This window comes from Planococcus citri, chromosome 5 (genome assembly GCF_950023065.1).
Source record: "Planococcus citri chromosome 5, ihPlaCitr1.1, whole genome shotgun sequence".
Taxonomy (NCBI): Eukaryota; Metazoa; Arthropoda; class Insecta; order Hemiptera; family Pseudococcidae; genus Planococcus; species Planococcus citri.
In genome coordinates this window covers 40,564,119-40,588,528 of record NC_088681.1, presented here as the reverse complement: position 1 = coordinate 40,588,528, position 24,410 = coordinate 40,564,119, and the positions used below count along the sequence as shown (strand labels likewise).

At 32.5% G+C, this 24,410-nt stretch overlaps 2 protein-coding genes across 3 annotated transcripts in view; one reads left to right on the top strand and one right to left on the bottom strand.

Annotated features, from left to right (window-relative positions):
* The window catches only part of TTLL5 (Tubulin tyrosine ligase-like 5), a 60,019-nt gene extending 56,409 nt beyond the window's left edge, over window positions 1-3,610 (top strand). The window contains exons 8-13 of the mRNA XM_065366113.1: window positions 1,386-1,584; window positions 1,668-1,901; window positions 1,987-2,059; window positions 2,183-2,354; window positions 2,435-2,601; window positions 2,686-3,610. Of these exons, the coding sequence (XP_065222185.1) occupies window positions 1,386-1,584; window positions 1,668-1,901; window positions 1,987-2,059; window positions 2,183-2,354; window positions 2,435-2,601; window positions 2,686-2,839 (999 nt within the window). The 3' untranslated portion in view covers window positions 2,840-3,610. The remainder of the gene's footprint in view (window positions 1-1,385; window positions 1,585-1,667; window positions 1,902-1,986; window positions 2,060-2,182; window positions 2,355-2,434; window positions 2,602-2,685) is intronic.
* Window positions 3,611-4,486: 876 nt separating this feature from the next.
* Window positions 4,487-24,410, bottom strand: part of sas (stranded at second) — an 81,671-nt gene continuing 61,747 nt past the window's right edge. Inside the window, exons 3-16 of one of the 2 annotated variants that reach the window (XM_065366112.1) lie at window positions 15,842-15,962; window positions 15,158-15,279; window positions 14,754-15,071; window positions 14,438-14,660; window positions 14,133-14,347; window positions 9,590-10,939; window positions 8,210-8,333; window positions 6,627-6,820; window positions 6,386-6,549; window positions 6,127-6,295; window positions 5,832-6,051; window positions 5,633-5,742; window positions 5,299-5,532; window positions 4,487-5,141 (exon numbers count right to left, since the gene is read on the bottom strand). In XM_065366112.1, the coding sequence (XP_065222184.1) occupies window positions 5,134-5,141; window positions 5,299-5,532; window positions 5,633-5,742; window positions 5,832-6,051; window positions 6,127-6,295; window positions 6,386-6,549; window positions 6,627-6,820; window positions 8,210-8,333; window positions 9,590-10,939; window positions 14,133-14,347; window positions 14,438-14,660; window positions 14,754-15,071; window positions 15,158-15,279; window positions 15,842-15,962 (3,572 nt within the window). In that variant the 3' untranslated portion in view covers window positions 4,487-5,133. The remainder of the gene's footprint in view (window positions 5,142-5,298; window positions 5,533-5,632; window positions 5,743-5,831; window positions 6,052-6,126; window positions 6,296-6,385; window positions 6,550-6,626; window positions 6,821-8,209; window positions 8,334-9,589; window positions 10,940-14,132; window positions 14,348-14,437; window positions 14,661-14,753; window positions 15,072-15,157; window positions 15,280-15,841; window positions 15,963-24,410) is intronic. The other variant, XM_065366111.1, reaches the window with a different exon arrangement.

Genomic DNA, 24,410 nt, shown 5'->3' with positions numbered 1-24,410 from the left:
TTGCGAAAATGAACCAAATCGTTGGCTGGGAAGCGAAAAATTGGGAAGTGAGGGGAGAGAAGGTATGAAATTTTTTAAAAATTGTGCCTGGATTCAGAATTTAAGTTTTTTGATCTCCAAAACCCAAATTTTTGGAACTTTTGAACTGTTTATTTCTGAAAAAATCTTTTCGTAATTGTAATACCCTTGCTGCTTGGTCAAAATTTGAACAATCTTTGCCTCATTAGTCATTACAGATGAGTAGTGTTGTATAAAATAGTCTTGAAATCCATTCAAATCGAAATATTTCATTGCAATGGTTTGAAATTTGTTTGAAAATGGTAACAATTTTCCAGAAATTGTTAAATTTCATTTAAAGTGAAATATCCACCAAAACTCATAAAAATTCAATTTTGAGAATTGTCTTTTAAAATTGTTTGAATAGAACAAGAACTCAATTTCTGATTGTTTAAAATTAATTCATAATCGAGAAATTTCTCTGAAATCATATTGAAGTCAATTCAAAATTCGAAAATTCATTCAAAAAATCCGAAATGTTCTTAAAAACTGCATAACAACTCGTTCAATTTGAAAAATATAATTTCTTCAAAAAAAGGCTCCAAAACTTGTGAAAAAATTCATTTTAAATCCCTTCTTTTCCCTCCTCCAATGAAGATTTACATTGCAGAGATCCTACTTGAATATTGAAAAAAAAATGTACTGAAACGTACAAAATTCCCTCAAAATATTGGAAAAATTTGCATAGAATATTTCCCTGCTACCCTTACTTCTCCTGATAATTCAAAATCAAAAAATTCCTGCCAAAATGATCGGATCTGAACCTAATCAAATCCGGACACCATCTGGTCAGATCACAGCTTTGATCAGATTTGATCTGTTTAAACCTCATTAGAGACCTGATCAGGATATTCCCTTGATCCAATTAGATCTGTTCATACCTGATCAGACCCAATAGGAGAGAGCTGATGAGATTTTATCAGCTCTGACCAAATCTGATCAAACCTGCTTAGATCCAATCACTTCCCCCTGAAAATTAATATTTTTCTTCAATGTGATCAATTTTTGTTTTTTTAGTCGTTATTTTTGTCCCTTTGGACGAGAAAAAAATTATCAAAGTCAAAGTGCAGTATTTGAAATGGAAGGAGGGGGGGGGGGTCTTTCAGATTTTAGAATCTTGTAAATGGACAATTTTCAGTTATGTGCTGGATTCAGTAAAAATACTGTTCGTTCACACTTTGAATTATGAATGATGAAATTATGTTTACTTGAATTGTATTCGATTCTGCAATGTCAAAGTTCGATTTGTTCTCTCAGCTCTTAGTGAAAAAGTCGTCCCATTTTCTATTTTCATCGCAAATATTTCACCAAAACTATTAATTTTTCAGACAAGACAAATTCTATCAGTTGATTCGACTCCTTACGTTCGTAACGCTTCGAGAAAAAATACAGAAAAATCGTTGAAAAACGTTACAGCTGAAGAAGCCAAATTAATACGAAGTATCCGAGATCAGTTCGACAGAAAAGGAGGCTTTCTGAGGATTTTCCCCACAGCTGATACGTGGCAGAAATATTCGAGATATTTAGGTAAAAATGTTTTCAGAATTTGAAGAAATAATCCGCCCGTATAAATATTCCAATCCTTAATTTCGTTCATTTGTTGACATTAGATCCGGTTACTGGTATACCTTCTTTGGGTACGACTCAATATAGTGGACAAATCGCGACTCAAAATTTCAATAAACTCGTTCATGCTCATTTGTTCCCTAATTCCGTGATCGCTAGATCTCCGGGGAGTAGATTTCCATTGGCTAGTCGGTCGATGGATCGGTTATTGAGGTACGAAAGATCGCTGAGTAATCAGTATTGCAAAGAGCTGGATATGGACGTGTCGTCTGATGAATGTAAGTAAACTGTAAAATATTTCAGTGTTGAATAGTGAAGGATTATTTGAATTTTCATCACTAATGGTTCGATTGTTTTACATAGCTGATCAAAATGTGACCCATTGCCCGCAGAAACAAAGCGTCATCAGGTACTTGAAGAATGGATCTAGACTGAAGTGAGTATTGTAAATTGTAAATTATGAAATTAATAATTATTTAATTAGGTATTTCGTTCAATTTATCATTCATTTTTTTTCGTTCCTTTGTCCGATGAAAATTTATTTCGATTATTTTTTCAGTCAACCTCAAATTCAATTAGCATTTGGAGGTTACCTCCAAAAAATGCTGCTTCGATTAAAAGGACAAGAATTGACGAACGAAAAAAGTCTCAACAGAGAAACCCAATGTGACGTGATCTTGCAATTTTTACATACGATTTCTCAGGGTCTTTCGATGCCATTGCAATTTAAGGTATATCTATTCTCGTCATTCGCATCGTAATATCATTCAAATCAATTTCATATTTACCATTCATTGATTTAAATTCGCAGAAACCCAGCGAACACTTGAAAGGCAACGATAAAATCGCCATCACTGCCAAGCATCTAAGCGATTTCCTATTTTTTTACGTGCAAGAATCAAAATACGCAGCGTCGTCTGAAAACAACGGCGAATTCATACCCGAAGAAGTGTTCGGTACTTTTCTGAAAACTGCTCTGTAAGTAACATTACCATTTAAATCATCTTTTCCTAATTAAATCTACGATAATTATTTTAAGAGGAGTTTATTTCCTATCTGCAGGGAAACTGATATTGATGACGTGTTGAACCTTAACATGAAAATGGCCTGTCCAGAGACACGTCTGTCCAAATGTAGCAGAATGAGTAAACTATCCCTGTACCAAATTTTCAAACGAGTCGAAAATTGTGTTCTTTCAAAAGTTACCGAATCATAGTCAAAGACGTTAATTCAATAATTGCGTCCGTATTTTTAAAAATAAGTATTATAAAAATATCAAACGCACTAAAACTCGCATTATTTTAAGAATGAGGTTTTATTTTTCTATAAATCAAGTGGTATTATTACTATTATTCCATCCTCAAATGATAAAAACTATGAAGCTTAATCGTACTGCCAACGAAATCATAAATTTTTATCGAGTTAAGTACAAAGAGATTTAGAGAATGTTTGTTTTTTAAGCCCTAGTCGTACGTAGTTGTGTGTGTGATCATCACGAAAAGATATTGTTTTGGTTGTAGTTTGCTTGTTACCTGTATTTTTTTTTCTATAATTTTTTTTTATGTTTCGTTCCTTGATTTATTATTTGCGTTACCGTTTTGTTAGTGTTTTTTTTGCGTTTTTTCTCCGTCTATTTTTGTATTCGTATAGTCAATTATGAGATTTGAGAGTTTTGAAGATTACGCTTTTAATGCTTAATATTTTTTGGTAAGAAGTGATATCTTTGAAACATTCCTATAAGAGTGATAATGCACCGTCTATCTTTTTTATTATTAATTTTAATTATTTATAATGCACGTTGTTATATCGATATTAAGTTTGTCTCACTCAGAAACTGATCCAAATAATTTCAGGTTTTTTTTGTTCTTTTCTTTGCTACCTATTTTATCCTATTTTGTATTATTTGTAATTTTTGTTACGGAGTTTCGCTGAAGCGCGAATAAAATTTTGTAACTGATTTGAAGCAATAAAATTGTTTAATTTGGAATTATGTTTTTTTGAAGTTATCTTCGTGATATAATGTATTATTATTTATCTGTCAATTTTTGAATGTCATTAATGTAGAAGTAATCGATGGTACACAGATGAGCTGAATGTGTTGCCTATCCATCGTATTGAAGGGATGGGGCAAATGACGAATTATTGTAAACTGTAAGTTTCGCTGTGGTAATTGTTATCTTACTAGGGTGTCCATCATGTGGAGTCTGAAAACCTTGGAAAGTCAGGGAATTGACCCTTCTGGAAAAATCAATAGTCATAAAAATGTCAGGGAAATTTGAAATTTTTACAAGAAAATCAGAGAATTTTTTCATTTTTGTCAGAAATAATTCCACTTTCTGTAAAAATTGTCAAAAGCCCCATATTTTGTAAGCATTTTTCGAACTCCTAATTTTTGTAAAAAAAAGTCCTGTTAACTGCTGAAATTGCCAAAAAGCCTCATTTCTTTTCCAAAATTATAAAAAAGGACCAATTTCTGGCAAAATTGTCAAAAAATCACATTTTTTGTCAAAAAAAGCCAAGAACTCATATCTATCTACCTGTTTTCAAAAAAGTCAGAGATTCCAAATTTTTTGAAAAAATTATTAGAAAGTCTCATTATTCCCTAAATTATTAAAAAGTCTTTTTTTTCAATTCTTCAACTAACCTTAGTGATTTTTTAATTTGAAAAAAAATGTTTGAAAGGGAACATTTTGACCTCAAAAAATCGTGGTATGTATTAATAAATTTAAAAGCCTGCTCTTACTCGGAGGGTCTCGAAAATTAGAAAAATTGGCCAGGAAAACCGATAAGAGTCAAGGAAATTAATTCTTTCAAAAAAATAAACGCTCACATGCTTCCATCATTGGAAAAAAAAAAATGAAACTAAAACGTACGACATCTTTATATACACTTGATACAAAGGAGAAAAAATTATCTTTGTAAAAAAAAATAAATACAGAACAAAACCTATAAATTAGTTTTAAATAATAAATGCATTATAAATTTAATATCACTCATATAAACAGTATTTTGGCAGTACTGATAAGTTTAACTTTCTTCCACGCTCGTTATTAAATAAAAATATCATCAAAGTGAAAAATTAATTCGTCATAAAAATTATTCAAAAAAAAAACTACCTACCAATAAAACAAAACATTAACATTCAAAATATAACATACACATAAAATTACGAGAAAAAAAATTATGGCAAAGATTTAAAAAATTTGGTTCAATAATTTACACAAGAGAAAAAAAAATCTTAATCCATTTTGGACTAGTCATAAAGATGTTGAAATTTACAAAAAAGTCAATATTATATACAAAATGAGTTTAAAAAAAAGGAGAAAAATTATTGCACAATTGAAATAAGTATCGCTAATAATACTCGAATCGAGATGTCAAACTTAAATAATACATAGGACGCATGTACATTACACAATTTTTTAATACTGTTAAGCTTCTTTTTCAACGTGTGTTTTTGGAAACACTGTTAAAGCGATTGAACCGGCCTTCGCGCCGTTACGATCGTTTTCATAAGTCTGTAAGAGAGAAAAAAAAATCATCTTTAATTGGAAACAAATCGATTATAGAAATGAAATTTCAAATTGTATTGGTTATAGAGATGATGAGGTAAAAAAAATTTAATATTGTGAAAGTTCTAATTAAACGATCTTGTGAACCGTTAAATAATCATACCCATTGTTTCATGTTGTATGTCTACCTTGTAAGCTTGGTTGTCGTAAGCGGCCGATGTGTTATTTTTTCTATTAATTGGAGTCGTTATCGGCGCTTTTATCGTTCCGTGTTTTTTGGCTAATATTAATATTAATATTATCGTTGACGTAATGGCTATCGTAGCTAATATTGAAACTGCGACCAATGGACCGTAATAGGTATTTGCTTCTACTAACGGCGTACCTTCTAATTTACCTAAAATATAGCAACATTTATACAGATATTAGAGAGGTACTCTTTCTTTTACATAATGAAATTGTAGCATTTTGAATGATTCTCGATTAGGTATACGAACCTTGACTAGTAGAAGGTGGAAGTGCAGGTCCAATTTTTGTAATAAAATCTTTTACGTTACTTTTCTTAGTTCGGCCATTAGTTAAATAGGCTTCTAACCATAAACGATACCTGAAATCATGAAATTTAATTAAATCACTACCGGTTAATATACGTATAGGTTTACAATTAAACAATCTAATCATAAAAATACTACATACCTCGTTCCTGGTTTTAAATCTTGAATTAATATATTTTGAGACGAATCTCGTTTAGCTACTTTAAAAGTACTAAAATCTTCTCGACTACCGTCTGACTGGTAAATAGCGCGGAAAATATTTACATATTTATCTTCCGGATACGGTACTCCGGACCAAGTTATTTCTATAGATGAAGCTTTAATATGGTGTACTTCCACCATAATATCAAATTTATACGGATCTGTAATCGACGAAAAGAGTCAGTTGATGCGAATAAAAAGAAAAATAGGAGTGTTTGAAGCTCACAAATTATTACCAAATTCTAATCCAGTTCTGATTTGTATGGTTTTTTGAGCTTGGAGCTCGGTGGTTTGGCCAGGGAATGGAATAAAGAATATGCCAATTTCGTAAATAGAGTTGGGTTTTAATTGTTCTATCGTGTAAGTGGTCACAGCTCGATGGATCAAAGGTGTAGCAGCGTAAACCTATCAAAAAATGAAGTGATTAGTAATTTAGTAAATACCTACATCATTCACAGACGAGATAGGTAATCATTTAAAAATGAGTCGTCATACTTTGTCATCAAGCTCTTTATATCTAAGCTGAACTCCATCGATGAATTGAAGTTCGGTATCACTAAACATTCGCCAGCCAACTTTAACGTAAGTGGCATTTACTTCAATAGCTCTCAGTTCTGGTTCAACAGGTATAATCGGTGGTAACGTTGTTGCTAGAGGAGCTAATGAAACAAAATCACAATTTATTAGTACGTATTCACTTCATTATGATTAGCTCAAAGTGGAATAAAATATTTACCAGAAGCTGGTGTCCTAATGCTAAGTATATTACTGGTAGGAGCGTTACCAACATCGCTCATTACGACTGAAATTTTTATTTTGTAAGTGGTATTTGGTTGTAAACCGGTCAACTCGAATTCTAATTCGGCTGTGGCGATCAGATCATCAGGTGGAGCAAGGATTTGGTGTTCCCAAGTTGATGGTTCGTTATTTCTGGAAAAGTTCATGGAATACTTACAATAAATAAAGGGATAGAAAATGTCGAGTTTTTGAATGGATGATACATTGGTAGGTATTGTTATAGGTAGATATTCCTATCCTCCTTTGTCGAAATTAAACTCTCATATTTGATATGAGAAGTTTATTTTTCAAATATTGACATAAAAAAATTATAAGAATTTGAAACCAAAAAAATCGAAATAATATTTAAGCACATCATTTCAACACTTTTTTATGCATTTTGGGCAAGTTTTAGTCAAATTTTAGCAGTTTTTTGTGTTTTGAAAACATTTTACTGAATTTCTATTTTTCATTTTTTGATTACCTCATTGTCTGAGGTTTTATAGCTGCTTTGGTTGTTTTCATAGCATACGCAAAGTATTGACAATTTTTTTTTTTTGAAAAATACTTACTCAAAATTTCATAGCTTTTCATTACCCAATTTTCAGTGAATTTATTGCTTTTTTAGACAGTTTTTTTTTTATATTATTTTCACACGTTTTAAACACCTTCTTCGCATTTTCGTCAAACGTTTATAGGTACATATATTTTTTAAAAGTAATTTTCATTAAACCATTTTTCAATTTTTGCATCAATTTTTTCCCCATTTTTCGTGAATTTTTATGGATTTTTCAAATTTTACAAAAATATTGCTTTTTTATAATTTTTTTAGCGATTTTGATTTTTTTCTAGTGTCGTTTTACATTGATTTAATGAGGTTTTAACTTTTTCTTCGTTTTTTGTGCATTTTTAACCAATTTTGCAGGAATTTCAATAGTTTTGAGCAATTCTTAGTGATTTTAATGCATTTTTGGTGTTTTTTTTTTACAGAAGTTTAATACATTTTTAGCACTTTTTCGTGCATTTTTGCCAAATTTTACTGAAATAACCTACTTTTGAAGCAAGTAATTTGCAATGATTTAGTTTTTTGTTTTGTTTTTTTGGCGCGGGGTGTTTCTACATCATTTCAACAGATTTTTAACCGTATTTCATAAATTTTTGGCGAATACTCAATTTTTAATAATTTTGAAATTTGATGTTTTCTTGGTGTTTTTATATAAATTTAGCATATTTTTAATGGGTAGGTACTTTATCATTTTTTTTTTTTGCAATTTTTACTAAAATAAAATTTTATTACTTTTAAGTCATTTTCAGCGTTTTTAATACCTTATTGAATGTTTTTATAACACTTCTTTAATTTTTATGCATTTACAACAACTTACGTTTAATTGAAAGAGCAGTTTTTGTTACTTGTTGGTAATTTTAATGCTTTTTTGAGCGTTTTTGGATCATTTTCATATCTTTAATGCGTTTTGAACACGTTTTCGTGTATGAAAAAATTTCAAACAATTCTTTTTGTATTCAAATTGAAAAGGTACTTACTGTTGGTCAGAAGTGTAACGCAATTCTACTCTTCCATGTAATCCAACTAGCACTTGAGGTACAGAAAATACGAGCTTAACTGTACTTTCATCGACTGCCTCCAGAACATGGATTTTTACTTCATCTGTAACATCATAAGTTATGTATTTGGAAAACATTTTTACAATGGTTTTCACGCTAATTTTAAATAGTGTAATCGGAATCAATAAAATACAAATTCAGCATGCAGATTTATCTGTACAGTTTCAAGTTATAATATGTAATTTCTAAATAAAAGGTTCAGTTGAGTTATGCAATGTTTTGTTTTGCCATCGTCAAACAAAAATTATTGATAAGTCTTCAGTTCGTATTGTTAGTTTTTTTTTGTATTTTATTAACTTGTTCATTATTGTTTGTACATTTTTTTTTTTTTTTTTTTTACATTCCACTTATAATATAAAATGCTCAGAAAAGTACCCAGAAGTTAGACTACTTACTACAAAAAATTAATTATTAATTAGAAAAAAATGTGAAAAAAACAATAAAAAGTAAAAATCGTACAATCCAAAGAGATAGGTCTAAGCAAGCTTCCAAAGTAGGTAAACATTCCTGCATCCTGTTTCCTGGCTGTAAAATGTAAACAATGAATTACGTAAAAATTTGATAAGATAACCCGGAAATGAATAAAATGGCGCTCTTTTCTTTAGCACAGCTGTTTGAGCTGTTGAGGTTTCGGACTTCGGTTTTAATTAATTAGGTAATAAATTAATTGTCCTTTTCGCGAATTCTTTTTACTTTTTTTTTTGTTGCTAAACATGGGGTTCGTTTCATTGATAAAATCAAATCATTATCTCACATATTTTGTGGGTGGAGATTGTGTGGTGAGATGATGTAAACAATCAACGGATTCTCTTTCGTGTTCGGGTCTGTCTTTCATCGGATTTTGACGGAATCGAGTCACTAATCGGTGGTGAATTGTGTGGTGTAGTGATTAGTGAACAAACAATGAATTCTACACGCAGATATTTACAACAACGACAACAGGATTGCCGAATATATTGAGGTAAGCGAAGTAAATATGTACGATCACACATTTGATTATAATACAATATTAAGAAAATCGTAACCCTAATACCCAATTCTAAGGTGTACACCACGAACATTAATGTCTACATGGTGAACCCATTAACCACGGAAGCAGATCTATGTACAAGATTGAAACTAAGTATAAAGCTACAGGAGAAAAACAATCCATTAGTTCCTTACGAGCTGATACTCCGATACCAGGCAAAAACAGTAAACACATCTACGCATTCGAACCACGATTATACAATTCTACAGTTAGGTATTGCTACCACAAAAACCAATACCAACAAAATTACATTGTGTTCTGGAACAAACCTCGATTTGTGTTGTTATGCTGATTGAGCAGCTCTGGTTGTAATAATAACGGATGCGACGTTTGATCAGCGTTCAACGTTTCGTGGTAGTTTTGGTATCCGAAATTATGTATTGGAACTTGATGACGAGGTGGACCTCCTGGTAATATATTTGGTAAATGCACGTTGTTATTATTAGTCTCGTGATGTAAATGAGTTAGTACTTCTTCGACATTTAGCGGAGTATTCGGTTCGTTAGGATTTTGCAGCCTGACACCGTCTTTGGTCAACTTAACCACGTGACCGAACTGAGGATGGATTTCGTGCTGACCGTAATGCAAATTTTGGCGAATTTGTTCATCGTTGTAAGCATCGTTGTCGATTAAATGGTAAAATTCTTCGGATTGATTTGGATCGTTGATCGGTGTCGGTTTGTACTTGTTGTTGTTGTAACCCAGATTTGGATTCTGCGGAGCTTGATGGATAAGGATCTCAGAAGGAGGGTATTTCAAGTGAGGATTCACATTCGGGTACACGTTATCTGGTATTGTGTAAGGTATATTCGGATATGGTAAAAAGTTATTGGGATTTTGTTCGCTGATCTTCACATCGTAAGGTTTATCTTGATCGAATTGCGGTTTTTGTTTCTTATTGCTGTCCTTGCTACCACTGGGTATATGTTTCTTAGGAAATTCACCCGGTGTTTCCGAATGTTTAATAGATTCCGTTGTACTTTTCTCTTTAGCGTATTCGTTTTCCGGCAAATTCGGATTTTTCACAAAAGGTGGAATTTCCGGTGGTTTAATGTTCCATATGGAATGCTTCGAAGAATTCTTATTCTTGTTCTTTGGATCGAATAGATCAGTGAACAGATCTTCGTATTGATTTTTCTCATCGTAATGATCTTCCTCATCCTCCTCTTCTTCTTCCTCTTCATTGTGAGCATAACCTTTGGTACCGGTTGGTTTTTTACCTGGTTTCTTGTTCATCGACGAGGTGTCATTGGAATGTATATTTTTCTCTATCTCCGAAGCGAATTTCTCCAAATGGAAAGGTGACAGTAGATCGGCCAACATTCCATGGTTGGGTTTCTTGGTCGATTTTTCCATACTCGAGTTTTCATTTTTAGCAAAGTATTGCGGACTGAACGGTCCCGGATAGAATTCTTTTTTATCGGTTGTGTTTTTGGAGTTAGTTAGCGGTTTTTTAGTGTTGTAAGTTACAGTAGTCAAACGATCGATTGAGTTCGGTTTGGTCGTTTCATCTGTCGAGTATATTGTGCTCGTGAAGTTGTTTTCATTTTGGGTAAATTCAGTATTATCTAATGTGTTAGTAGCGTGTTCCTTTTTCTCTGATTTTATCGTCTCATTTCCTGAAATAATAAGGCAATTTTTTAGAAATATAGCCATTTTAGAGATACCAATCGAAACGAATTAGGTGTCGAATGCGAAGGCGATAGCGATTTTTTGCAGCGATTAGGAATTTTTATATCGTGCGAGGGTGTTTTGTTTATGGTGCTTGAGTAGTCTGCTCCCATTTTGTGATTTCACTGGCTCAATATTTTAAATCAATATTTCTTTGTAAAACATCAAGTGTTTCAGTCAGGACTGCCAACTTCAAAAGAAATATTTCCCTGCTAGAAAATTTTCAAGTTGGTGGTCTCAAAAATTTTCAAAAATTTTACAAAAATACTACTTTTCAATTTTATGTACTCAATTATTGGCCCTAGAAATCAAATTCCTGAGAAAAATCATGATTTTTTCAATCGTACAATTGTTGAAATTTAAAAATTTCATGGAATTTTTTCAATTTAAGTTTTTTGGGGGAAATTGCACATACCTAGTGTGTTCAATTTTATAAAGCATGCATTTGAAAAAGGGAGTGGAAGAAGGGCTTTCAGAAGTAGGAAAAGAAACGTGAAAATTGAATTCTTTGTAGTTTCACCCCCTCCCCTCATCCCTCCGAAAATGATTTAGGCGGCTAAAAATGTGGTTTTCACATATTTTTGATTGAGGTATTATCAAAAACCTGCAACTCCATCCAGCCGGCTCAATGCATTGAGTGTGATTTGTCAGCCATATCAAATAATCAAACATGGTGTAATCTTTTTTGGTGGAAAGAGGAAGGTTTACCACTGATCAAAAACGTTTTCCTCTCTAGATTATTTTCAGTTAGATTTAATACAATCGAACATGGTGTCACCATTTTAGGTTCTTAGCGGAGGGAGGGAGAGAGGGGCTCAAAATTTATTAAAAACGTTTTCCTTTCTAGATCAGTTCATTGCTAAATTCACTCAATATTTCGACCTTTTCTTCATAATTTTCAACCTAATAAGACACCATACATTTTTGGGTTGGTCATTTATTTCAAAAGTAGATGAAAACTAAATGTTCAGCAGCTGTTCTAAAACGTTGACAGTATTTCTAAAATTTATGAAAATCGGCCCCTTAGAATCCTAGGATAGGTAAACATGCTCACAGGTACTCAGGATGAGTTGCCTACTCACAATTTCAAAGGAGTGTTATTCGTAAGGGTACACCATGCATAAAATTAATAAAAAAAATTATTTGTAATGAACTGCGGTATGTAGTTATTGGATTGTTAATCATTAAAAAGTCAATTTTGTATTTGGGCAGCAGAAATTTTGGTTTTCAAACCAAGTTTTTAAAACATGCTGTCTCCAGAAATCGGATTTTTAAAAAATAGGATTAGAATTACTAAATAGATAGTTCTATTTTGTGATTTGATAGGTATATTAATTTTTGAAAGTTGAATTATTTCGAATGTTGGATCTTTTAGAGAGAAAGAGAGAGAGGGATTCAAATGCACGATGAAAAAGGGGGTCATTCCATGTCAATTTGACCAACGTTTTTGAGCCATGTCTTTCGATTTCCCTCAATTTTTTTTACAATAATATCTACCCACCCAGTAAGTAAGAAACCCGCAATCAGTTTGGTCCCAGCCTCCCCAGGGGGTGGGTGGGGGGCTTCCATTATTTTCACATTGTCTCGAGATACTCAACTTCAGCAGCGCATTCCTCCAAAACTATGATGCTTTGATCAAAACTGATTTCACAGTTCGAAAGGGTATTGAATTTTGAACTTTTTGAACATTTTGAAAATTTGAAAATTTGAAAGTTGAACTTTCAAATTAAAAGTTCAAATTTCAAAATGGCGCTGTAAGTGAGAGCTACCATTTAAAATTCTGAAAAAATTTCCATAGATGTACCTTTTGATGCTTTTTTGAAATATTCAAGTTTCGAGATGGGATCTCTTAATGGAGAGGGAGCACCCCACCCCCAATTTGGGGCAAAACTTTCGAAAAAAAATCTAGGGCATGTGATATATTGAATTGTATGTTTTTGGTAACGCTGAACACGAATATGACGTTAGATTTTTGATTGGACCCCATTCACGGCCCCCAGCACCTCCCCAAATGGGGTAAAAGTTCAAAATGAGGTTTTTTTCGTGCGACACATCAAATAGTATGTTTTTGGTGACGCTGAACACGAATATGAATGACGTCTGATTTTTGATTGGACCCATTCTGAAAAAAAAATTGAGCAAAATCGAAAGACATGACTTTCAAAATCGCATTTTTTTGGTCGAATTGACGTGGAATGACCCAAGGAAAACTTTGAAAATTAAAACCACTCAAAATCCACCTTTTTTACTTTTCGTGTTTCCAATTTTCATCGAATTGCCCTATTTCGTGCGGTTTTGCCTGTATTTTTCCAATTTTTAATTAATTGTTCATTTTTCATTTTTTAGAAGCGTTCAACTATCAGTATGGGTAATAGTAAAGAGCAATTCTTGGGGAAAAAAATTCTAAATTTTTGTATGAATTCTGATATAGGATTTTTTTATTCAACTTTTCTGTAGAAAAAGGTACAAGTTGGCAGTCTTTGTTGAAGTTTGGGTTTAGAGAATTGTTCTACCTAAGTAGTTACTTGAAGAGAGTGAAGAAATATTCAAGTACTACACACACAAGCCATTAAACAGCGAACGAAAAGCTATGGTATAACGATAGAATAAAATATAGGTATAAATGTGTGATAATTTCGTTCTTTTTTTTTTTTGCTCGTAACTCGTATGTAAAATGTATAATATGTTTGAAAACCCAGCAGCAACAATAACAACGATAATAATCTCGAAAAGCTGCATGCTTTTTGCAAGCTTAAACATCGAATGGATTCCTCATCATCGTGTATAACGTTGCTCGAAACGAAGCGTATTTTGGATAAATATGCTACATAATTACACTAAAATATTGATATGAGTAACGTGTATAAGGATATCAAAAAGCATAAAATAAATTCTACTGTCGTGGTTTCGCGTTGATGTATTGTAGGTCTAGGTACAGGTATAGAGACCTAGCATACCTATACTAATTTAATGTACTTTTCAACTTGAATGCGACCGTATTAAATTCTAATATTTCTATGAGAGTGATTATATAACTGTGTAAATATTTATACCTAATTGAAAAAAATAATATAGAGAAAGATAAAGAGCGAGAGTAAAAAGTCATATACAACCAATGAAGCACTAGTGCAAAAATCTTACCTGGTCTACCGACATGAGGACAAGTCCAATGCAAACAGCACTCATCGTCTGGGGGCTTTTGCAGAACTGCTTGTTCGGGAGGACATAAGAGATCTTTGGGAGGTGTATCAGAGATCTTCGCACACATCGGCGAACAAGATACTTTTCCCATTTCGCAATAACATCGGTTTTCACAACCTGTTGCTTTTACCGGTAACTCGGACCAGTTGGGGTAGCTGTTGAGGAAGAACACGCAATATGAACGTATCTCCATTGAAGAAAAAGGTGGAGGTAGGGCAGGGCAGCCAAAATTTATGGGTACTTACTTTTCGCCATTATACATACACGATCCGTTATCTTTGCAACGTATTTTATCTGGACAGCAGTATGGTGGGGTTGGAGTGAAATCTGGAGGATGCATTTCCCAGCTTACACATTGTGGATCGAGGACATCGAGTCCGAAATCTGTCGGACATTCGATTCGTGCGCAATCGACTCCGGTCGTTTCGCAAATACAGTAAGCGTCGCAACCGTCGTGGAATTCTTCGCCTTTGAGAAAAGGAAAATATTGCAGAAAATGAGTATGCTCAAATGGAAAGAACTTTAAGCTCAGACTTCAGTTTGGTGTGTTTTAAAGCTTACCTATATTGTATGTTTTTCCTTTAAAGGAACAAGTCAGCGAGGAGTTGGTTAGACTTGGAGAGCGTGGCAGAGTAACTTCGACTTTGTTGGATGCTGTGTTTTTCAACCTGAATTGATATTTTTTACCCGGTTCGAGACCACCGATGGTGTTCTCGACGCATTCCATGTTGTTCCAATCGACTCCGTTTTCACTTACTTCGACGTTACAGTCTTTGGATTTCTCGGCGAATGTCAATGATACCGAGGTGCCATTTAGAGCCTTTGCAGATATTATTTGATTATCTGTGGTACTGCTGCTGATACCGGTTTCGTCCGAAGCTGTTGTGAATAATTCAACGTGAGGAAATATGAATGATAATTGATCTTTACAAAAATTTCTTCGTATCACAAATTCTAATGCTTACCTGTAATTCCAACCTTATTGACGTCGTGTTCTTCGACATCACAAAGGATTCGTTTGCAGCATGGATCTTCGGGATCTTGGACAGCTAAACAATTACCAGTTGCATTTTGAAGACGTGGACATCTGTGAAATTACACATACGCATATCGTACATTAATCATTTTCACGTCTGACGTATTATAAGTTAGGTACCTATCTATCGTCTTAGCCCTAGGTACAGATTACGAAAATTTATGGATTTTTTTTCTTTCTCTCAAGGTTAGCGAATATTTTCAACATATAAACATTTCGTTGACAGCTCGGTAAATAATCGATGGATTTTCAAAATTAAGCGTATTGTGCACGCCAATCGACTCCTAATTACGTGGTTCTCTCTGGCACTTATAGATAGGTACCTTTTTGTTACACCGACGAGATGGCGACGACGCTTACATATAACAATTTATGGTACCCTATTTATCTGCACGAAAGGTACTCAAATTTGTACACATTGTTTGCTCTTTATTTTTGCTGCTTATAGTTTAGACTGCAGCGATGCCACGATCCACGTACCGAATATGTTATTATAAATCATTATATCAGATGATGTGGCGATTTAAAATACATATAGCGGTTTTGTATGTATGTGTAAAAATCTGTAGATACTCGTAAGTTGCCGAGTTGTGTGAGATAAAAGACAATTTACCTGCTTTTACAGTTGACCCGTCCGCCAGCTTCGCAAATGCAAACGTCGCAAGTGTCGTTGAATGTGCTGCCTCGTTTGTAAGTTTCATTCTTATGGTAACAGCTTTCGATTGGTTCAGCTTCTGTAAGAGAAAATTTACTCTGGTTAGAATATCGCAATGTCGCGGATGAGGATAATAATTTATTTTTAATCTAATTTGATAAGGATTTGTAGTGCGAGATGGAAATGTAATTTTTTTTGGATTTTAGTTCCATTGGGGAGATATCCTGTGGGGGCTGCGGGATCATTTTTTAAGGAAGGTTGTGTCTTCTAGGGTACTTTTCGTCTCGTTGTACCTAATTCGAATTAGAAGTTAAGGTACCTATGTGATTTAGATGCTGTGTTTTTGAGGCAGGTACAAAGATTAATAATGAGGTTGAAACGAACACTTTCATCATTCTCCAATTTCTTTGCAATGGAAAAATATAATTGAAAGTAGAAGTTTGGGCAAAATCTTGTTTTTTGTTTGAAATCTTGATTTTTCTTGAAGGAGAACTCAGCTTTATTCTTACTACATATAGTGAATTCAAATGATTTTCTGATACTTAATTTAATAATTAGCTGTAGATTTTAGAAATTTTTTCGTAATATTTAATTATGAGTTCTCGTTTTGTTCTCATTAATTTCCTTCACGTTAAATTATCTGATTTTTCATTTTTGCACAATTTTAATAGTAATTACTATATGTACCTACATTATACAAACGTTTTCAAATTTTCAAACTTTGAGCTCGAGCTGGTAGGTGGAAGAGGAGGGGGGGAGGACGTCGACCTAGGGTATCTAACAAGTGGTGAAAGTAGTGATTTTAAAAATGAATAGTGAAAGTAGTGAAAAAGTAGTGAATTTAGTCAAAAAGGTAGGTGAAAAAATGAAAAAATCATTGATGCGTTCATTTTTGTATTGGTTTTTCTTCATAATTTTGATTTAAAATTAAAAATACTTTGTATACAATTTTTCTTCCAATTTCAATTTTTTTGAAAATTTTCCTGTGAACAATTTGACTTTGTTAATCAGGGTGTCCATTTTCCTGGAAATCCTGGATAGAAAAAGTCAGGAGATTTTGTAATTTTCACGAAAAATCCCTGGCATTTTGAAAAAATGGGCCTGATGTATAGTGAAAGAAAAACATTATTTTTTACTTCTCGATTCACAAATTTTTGAATACTTTTGACCTCGCTTGTTTTTTTTTCTTTTTCACAATCGAGATGAACATTTCTTTTAAAAAATCAAGTTTTAAAGCCAAAAAATGAACTTCTTACAAAAAAACGTAGTTTTTATGCCTCTTGAAATACAAACGTTCAAGAGCTTTCGCCTTCGCTTGAGCATGTTCTGTTTAAAAAAAAAAAATCAACTTCCTTCAAAAAAACATCATTCAAATTCTAAAATTTTAAAAACCAAAAAATAAACTCGTTTTCAGGGCATCTTGAAATAAATATTTTCAAAAGCTCTCGACTCAGTTTGAAGAGAAACTTATGATAAAAAATTCCCCCCCCCTCCCGTCAACTTGTTTTTTTGATTATTAAAGTATGGGGTAAGTACGTATAGAAAATTGGAAAAAATCAGGGATGGAAAGCTGAAACTTTTGGCTTCAGTTTTTAGCTTCTAAAAAATGTATAAAACTTCAGCTTTAGCTTTTATTTTTGGAAGCTTTTTAGTTTCCAAAAATACTCTGGGTTTTAGCTTTTAGCTTTTGACTATCAGCTTTTGGCTTTTCAATTTTTTTTTAATGAGGTGAATTGAAAAGAAAATGTAAATTCACAACCACAACGAAAAAAAAAAAACACGAAAAAGCTGAAAAAAAGAGAAAAGTAAAATGTGAAAATCAAAAAATAATTCAAAATAAAAACTGAAGGAAATGAATTTGCAAAAAAGCTGAAAGAAAGTTGAATAAATAAAGATTTTGGCTAGCTTTTAGCTTTCAAAAACTCCAAACTTCCTCGGCTTTCAGCTTTCAGCTAGCTTTCCATCCCTGGAAAAAATGATCTGGGAAACCTGGAAAAGTCAGGGAAAATGACTTGCCAAAAATAATAGACACTCTGTTAATTTTTTGTGTGTGTTGAGACTGTTGAGAGGGAGGGGGTCGAGTGGAGAGCTTTCTGAAAATTTTGTTGAAAAAAGGTACCTAGTAAAAAAAGTAGTAAAAAAGTAGTGATTTTTTCTAAAAAATTCCGTTAGATACCTTCCATATGACCAAAAAGTTTGAAATTTTTTCTGAACTTATTGAGATCACTTGGCCATAAATTTTTGCTACAGTCCATCAAAATTCGAAAAAAGTTAAAAAACGACCCATCCTAACCTAGACCTAGTTTGGTAGTACGCAAATCTTCAGTTTGGTCACTCGCACTTCAAACACCCTGTAGAAGTAGGTATAGGATTTTTTTCAAAGAAACCAATCAGTTTTTTGTCCCCTTAAATTCAAAGATAGACAACACATTCACATGAGGATTTTTCGTCAATTTTCGCCTTTCGAAATCTTATCGAATATTTTGCCAACTTCCCGAGCCTAATTTTAAACACCTTGTAGATATAAGACGCTGCTGAAGTCTGAACAGATCACCAAGAAAAAAAAAATAAACCAACGGCGGATGATAAATGAAAGGTCAAGAGGCGTAGTCGCGAATTACTATAAATATTTTGAACATAGAAATTGAAAATAGATACACTGAGGCAGTAGAAAAATTTCACGAGTAGTGATTTGCCGATAAGCACGTAGGTAAGCATTTTTCAACAATATAACGGATGAGTTAGCGGTTTGATTCGACTAGATTATGCTGATGCTGATCATCTTCACCGTGATCAAGATGCCGCAGGAGACGAAAAAAATGAGAACCGTACAGTCCGTGCTATATCTTGATATTCGGGTGACATAGTAGTCATAAAGAGATAATTAAGAATCGACCATTACCATTATTATTTTCGAGATGAAACGTGTCAGATAAGAGGACCAAGTCTTCATCGTAGACGACCATAGGGTCACTCGTATACTTACTTGTCCAGAATATACGAGTAGATACCAAGAGTACCTACCTATTCGAGAAATGAATTGCTATATACGAGAGATACGAGTATGACCTACTAAATACTACTCATAGGTATATGCGAGTATGAGTATTCATCTAAAGATGGAAAAAATAATATTTCCGCCGAATTATCCACGCCACGCCGACGATGTAATGGCGGATTTATCGGGCACGATGAAAGGCGTCTCGAGACGAAATTTTATGTCGTAAATATTTAGTTTGTTTATAGAGAGGCTATATCTAGGAAGTTGGCTGAAATATGACGCGGATTATGCGATAGTAATTGTTAATTACACCGTACGCGTGCGTTTTTATTTTGATATTTCAACGACTCAAAACAAAAAGAGAAGAGAAAAAAACACCACGCGCGTATAGTAATTACTTATGTAATATAAAGAGATTTCTCGGGTCAGAGCTCGATTAAGTAATCGAGGCTCAGCGTGACTTTGTGAAAAATCATATACGAGTACCTACAATACGTATACGAATACATTGTAGATGAAAAGCCCACGTATTCGATAAAAATAGAAGGAGATAGGTTTTTTTTTGAAAAAAAAAATCAAATATCTTTCAAACATCCCTCTGTATACAAAGGTGTCCTTGATAATAATTTCAAATTAACCTTGAATATTGTGATGAGCAACAAGTACCTACTCGTAGACAAGTAAATTCATAAATTATCGTTGATTACAATAACGATCGAATATTTTGTAGATCGCTCTTAGTCGAGTATAATAAACGAACGCAGATTTTTCAATGAAGATTCTACAAAAAATGCCTTTGGCGAATCTTCTTTCATTATTATTGGCGTTTTTCTCATTACAAGAGACTGGTTCTTGAAGCGTTGCTCTTGCTATAGATACATAAACTAGGTACCTATATACTCATTCTTTTTCGCCGAAATATAATGTAAACATTGTGTATGTATAAGTAGGTATATGTGAATGCCATTACCGAAGCTCTTCTAATACACATACCATTATAGATTGAAAACTGTGGTATTCTGGCTGGCAGATATGTGCGTAGAAATTACGTGTATTGTGCTCACAGCGACTGGTGACCGGTCATAATTGCAAACTATGTATACCGGTCGCGTTAACTCAATTAAGTCTGATGGTATAATTGGTCAAATAGGATTTAGAATTGGTGATTAGAAAAGGAAGCGTTTTAATGGGTTTAGTAGCTGAGATGGATATTTCGAAAGTGATTCATTTCAAAAGTAGTGTTTGATATCACGATGTAAGTATATTATTACTTGTAGGATTCAAAGATGAAATGGAGGGAGCATGTGTCTTTTCAACCGATATTCGTATGAAAATGACATGGGATTATTCTCATCAAAGTAAATAAATACATATGTATCACGAAATTTTCAAAAAAACTAGGTGCTCAAAAATTTGCAGATTTTACATGAAAATTGTTCAAAAATGCATAAAATTTACAAAATTGTACCTAAGTTTTGAGAAGTACCGTGAACTGAGTTGCTTGAAATTTTCAGGAAATTAGTTGAGTATAAGTTGACATAAGAATGATTCACCAGCGAGAAAAAATTTTAATGAAATATGATCACAACTCATTGAAATGATACAAAAATATCTCTAATTAATGAAAAAAATTTCAGAAATTGCATGAAAATGATTGAAAATGGAATGAAAATGCGTAAAATATTACGAAAAATTGATCAAGAAATGACGATTTGAAAAAAATCATCACAAAACGCCATATTTTGTCATAAATATCTCAGAAAACAATGAAAAATTGATTTAATTAAAGAGTTTCGTTGAAAATTGAGAAAGAAAGAGTATAGATGAAAAATATAATAAAAATCGGATAAGGTGTCCCGAAAAAGCAACAAAACAAATAAAATGAAAAATTGGATAAATTCGCATGAAAATTATTAAAAAATATAGAGCAACCAAGATTAAAAGAAACATCGCGAAAATTACAATTCCCACCAAACTCAAGCCCTCAAACAGCTGAAAAAAACATCATTATCAAGTACCTACCTAGTACCTACACCTACTACCTACTATTCCTGAAATCACAAATGTCGAACTTTATTCATTATATTTTTTCAAGAGTGATGAAAAAGTCATTTCAATCTTATGGAAGAAGGAAAACTCGAGGAAAAAAATTGTAAAAAAGCTTGTCATTTTGAGGAATAAATTTTCATTTGTTGTTTTTTTGAGAACTTGATTCGGGCGGAAAATTTCATGAAGAATCGATTTAGTACTAACGTTTTTGAACAAATAATTTCAAAAATTATGATTTTTTTGTGTTGTTTTTCTTTTGGCAATTTCTTTTGAAAATACGGAAATACCTACAAATTATGATTATGACTTATGAGTTATGAGATATCTCCATAGGAAAATGAGAATATGGCCAAATGGGATCAACGGGAAGAAATCTTGAGTATCATTTCATTCGTTTTGATTCATCATACCTATTGAATTTTGGTCAAAAATTTGAAAAACCATTCAAAAAAACAGTTTTTTTTTTTTGTAGAAATTCCTAATTTTTTGATACATTTAATGCAACAATTTTTAAAAATTTTTTAAAATCTTGAAAAATTTACTCAAAAGTTTTTGGAAATAAACAAGGTGTCTAACAGGTCCTCCTAATCCTACTAAAGTCCTACTTTTTTTCAATAAGACATTTTCAAATTTTAAATTTTTTCCAGAATTTTGAACAAATTTTGAAGAAAGGGCTCATTTGTCGACTTTTTTAGATTTTTGAATTACACATTTTTGCTCTTCTTTTTCTACATAGAAAACTTATTGTTCTAATTCAAGAGATGTTCAAAGTTTGAATTAGAAAAATAAACTCCTCTCTTCATAAAGTTAAAGAAACTTCTTGTTTTTATTTCTCGAAACATGATTGCATTTTTGAAAGCTTTTGGTCTCAATTTACTCGGGTTTGTTTGCTTTTTTTTTCAATTTTGAATTTTTTAAAAAATGGTCATCATTTGAATTTTCTTTGAAATTTTGAAACAAAAATAATGAACTTGTTCATATATGAGAATCACACAAAAATACATCGTTTTCATACCCCTCAAAATACTAATTTTCGGAATCTTTTGCCCTCGTTTCGCTCTGGTCCGTTTGCTTTTCTTTTTTCAATTTTGAATGTTTAAAAAAAAATCATAATTCGAATTTCAAAATTTTGAAACAAAATAGTTATGTAATAAACTTTGTATGAGTAAACTCATTACTCAAAAACATCGTTTTTTATACCTCTTGAAGAACTGATTTTCGAGAGCTTTTGCCTTCGCTTAGCTCGAGTCCGTTTGCTTTTCTTTTGTAATTTTGGATTTTCCAAAAAAAAAATAATCATTCGAATTCTATTGTTTTTATGCCTCCTGGAATACTACATAATTTTCGAGAACTTTTACCCTCGTTTTGCTCGGGTCCATTTGCTTTTCTTTATCCATTTTCAATTTTTCAACAAAAAATAACGATTTGATTTTCAAAATTTTGAAGCAAAATAATAATATGAAGTATTTACAATCGAAATTGAAGAATTCGAGTTTTTGATTTTAAGCGAACATGATGCGATATTCATCAATTTTTTGAATTGATGAGAAGAAAATAAAACAAAAAATTGAAGTGAAATGTTATATTTTTGGCGTCTATTTTGTTCAAATAAAATTATAAGGTGTTTGAAGACATCAGAAAAGCAAATATTTTTTAGCTTGAATGTAAATTTTGACACCCCCTCCACACTTGAAAAAATTCCATAAGTGCTCGAAAAATGATCTTGTGAATGTCTTGCTAAAAGTCCTAATTTTTTATTTTGAAAATTTGTTTAGACTCCCTGATGAAGCAAAAATTGATGAAATTTAACAAATACAGCCCATAGTACAAAATAACATGTGCAAAATTTTTGAAAATCATATCTTAATAGAAAATGGGAAAACTATAATTGAACGACAGAATAAGTGAATTGCACGACAGAAAAATCCCACGACGAAATCGTTGGTCATTAAAACGACAGCATTGAACGACAAGCATAGAAAATTCACGCCGGGAGAAAAGGAATGCACGACGAACATGGGAAAGCCCGACGAAATTATTTCAATTGCCCGACAACGAAAATTTTTCACCTGTCTTTTGAATTAGTGAACATGAATGGGGCTGTATTTGTTGTATTTGTGAATAATGTTGGAGAGAGTCTTTTTGCAGAGTTAGTGATTCGAAATTGGTGAGTATTTATCTGATTAAAATTTTTAAAACTCAAAATTAAATTTTCAATCTGAAAGTTTGCCTTTTTGCCACAAAAATATAATTGAATGCTAGATTTAAAAAATTTGAAAAAAATTGCAGCGAAAACAGTTTTTAATCCCATTTTTTACTTACAAGGTACAGTACCTAATTACCAAATAGGAATTTTAATCAAAATTCAAAACAATTTCATATCAAAGTAGCACAATGTGGCTGAACTTATTTTGAAGTTTAGAGTTTTAGCACTACCACCCCCCTCTCCCGAGTATGTTCAATTTTATTGGAAAATAGATACACATTTCAGCGTTTTTTGTTTTTCAAAAAAAAAAAGAACAGTAACAACTATAAAGGGGGTGGAAGCCAACAAAAGTTGCAAAAAAAAAATTCTCAAGTGTGAATAAAAGCTACTTTAAGGGCTCCTAGTGCCTCTCATCTTGTTTTTTAATTTTCCAATTTAAAAAAAAATAATCGTTGGAGAAAATTTTGGATTTGAACCGGTTCAAAAAAATTTTAAGATAATGTACCCAATGTGCCTTTATAAGTGCTGAATTTCATTTTTACCTTTTTTTTTTTTTTTTTTTAGCTTTAGGAAGTTTTTATTGAAAAATCCACTGGAGGGGGAGGCTTTAGATCAGTTTGAAACCATCACCAATCGTTTTTTAGAATTGAAGGGTTCAGTTCCAAGTCGGCCTAAGTCCATTTTTATCATTTTTGAGTTAGCAGCGCCATCTGGTGGTACAGGTCGGTTGACACCTTTACCACCTTGTCCCAACCCCTGGCGTTACTTTTTTCGCTCAGTAGCGCTGTTTTTCCGGCTCCAAAAAAAAACTGATTATTCCAAAGTGGCCTAAATCATACATTTTTTACGAATATTTGTATACAAATGCGGTTTTTCAGAAGTTTTTCAACGATTTTCGAGTGAAGGCGTTTTCACATGTATTATTCATCATGGTATGTACAAATAGGTGCTTTGAATGAAATTGTTTCAGAAATGTATTAAATTAATGATTCGTGAATTTTTTTTTGAAAAAACGCATTTTTTCAGCTCTTTTTCGAAATTTTTAACATCAGATAATTCCAAAGTGGCCTAAGTCCACTTTTTCTGACTCTTTGACGTGCTCTGGAGCTGAAAATATGCAAAATTAAAAAAATACCAATACGGTACTTTAAAGCAGAAAGATCAAGCTTCACAACCATATAATCACATCATTTATTATTGAAGCGGAAGGGCGAGAAAAACAGTTATTTGCGTTTTTCTCGAAACGGAAAAAATGGACTTAGGCCGACTTG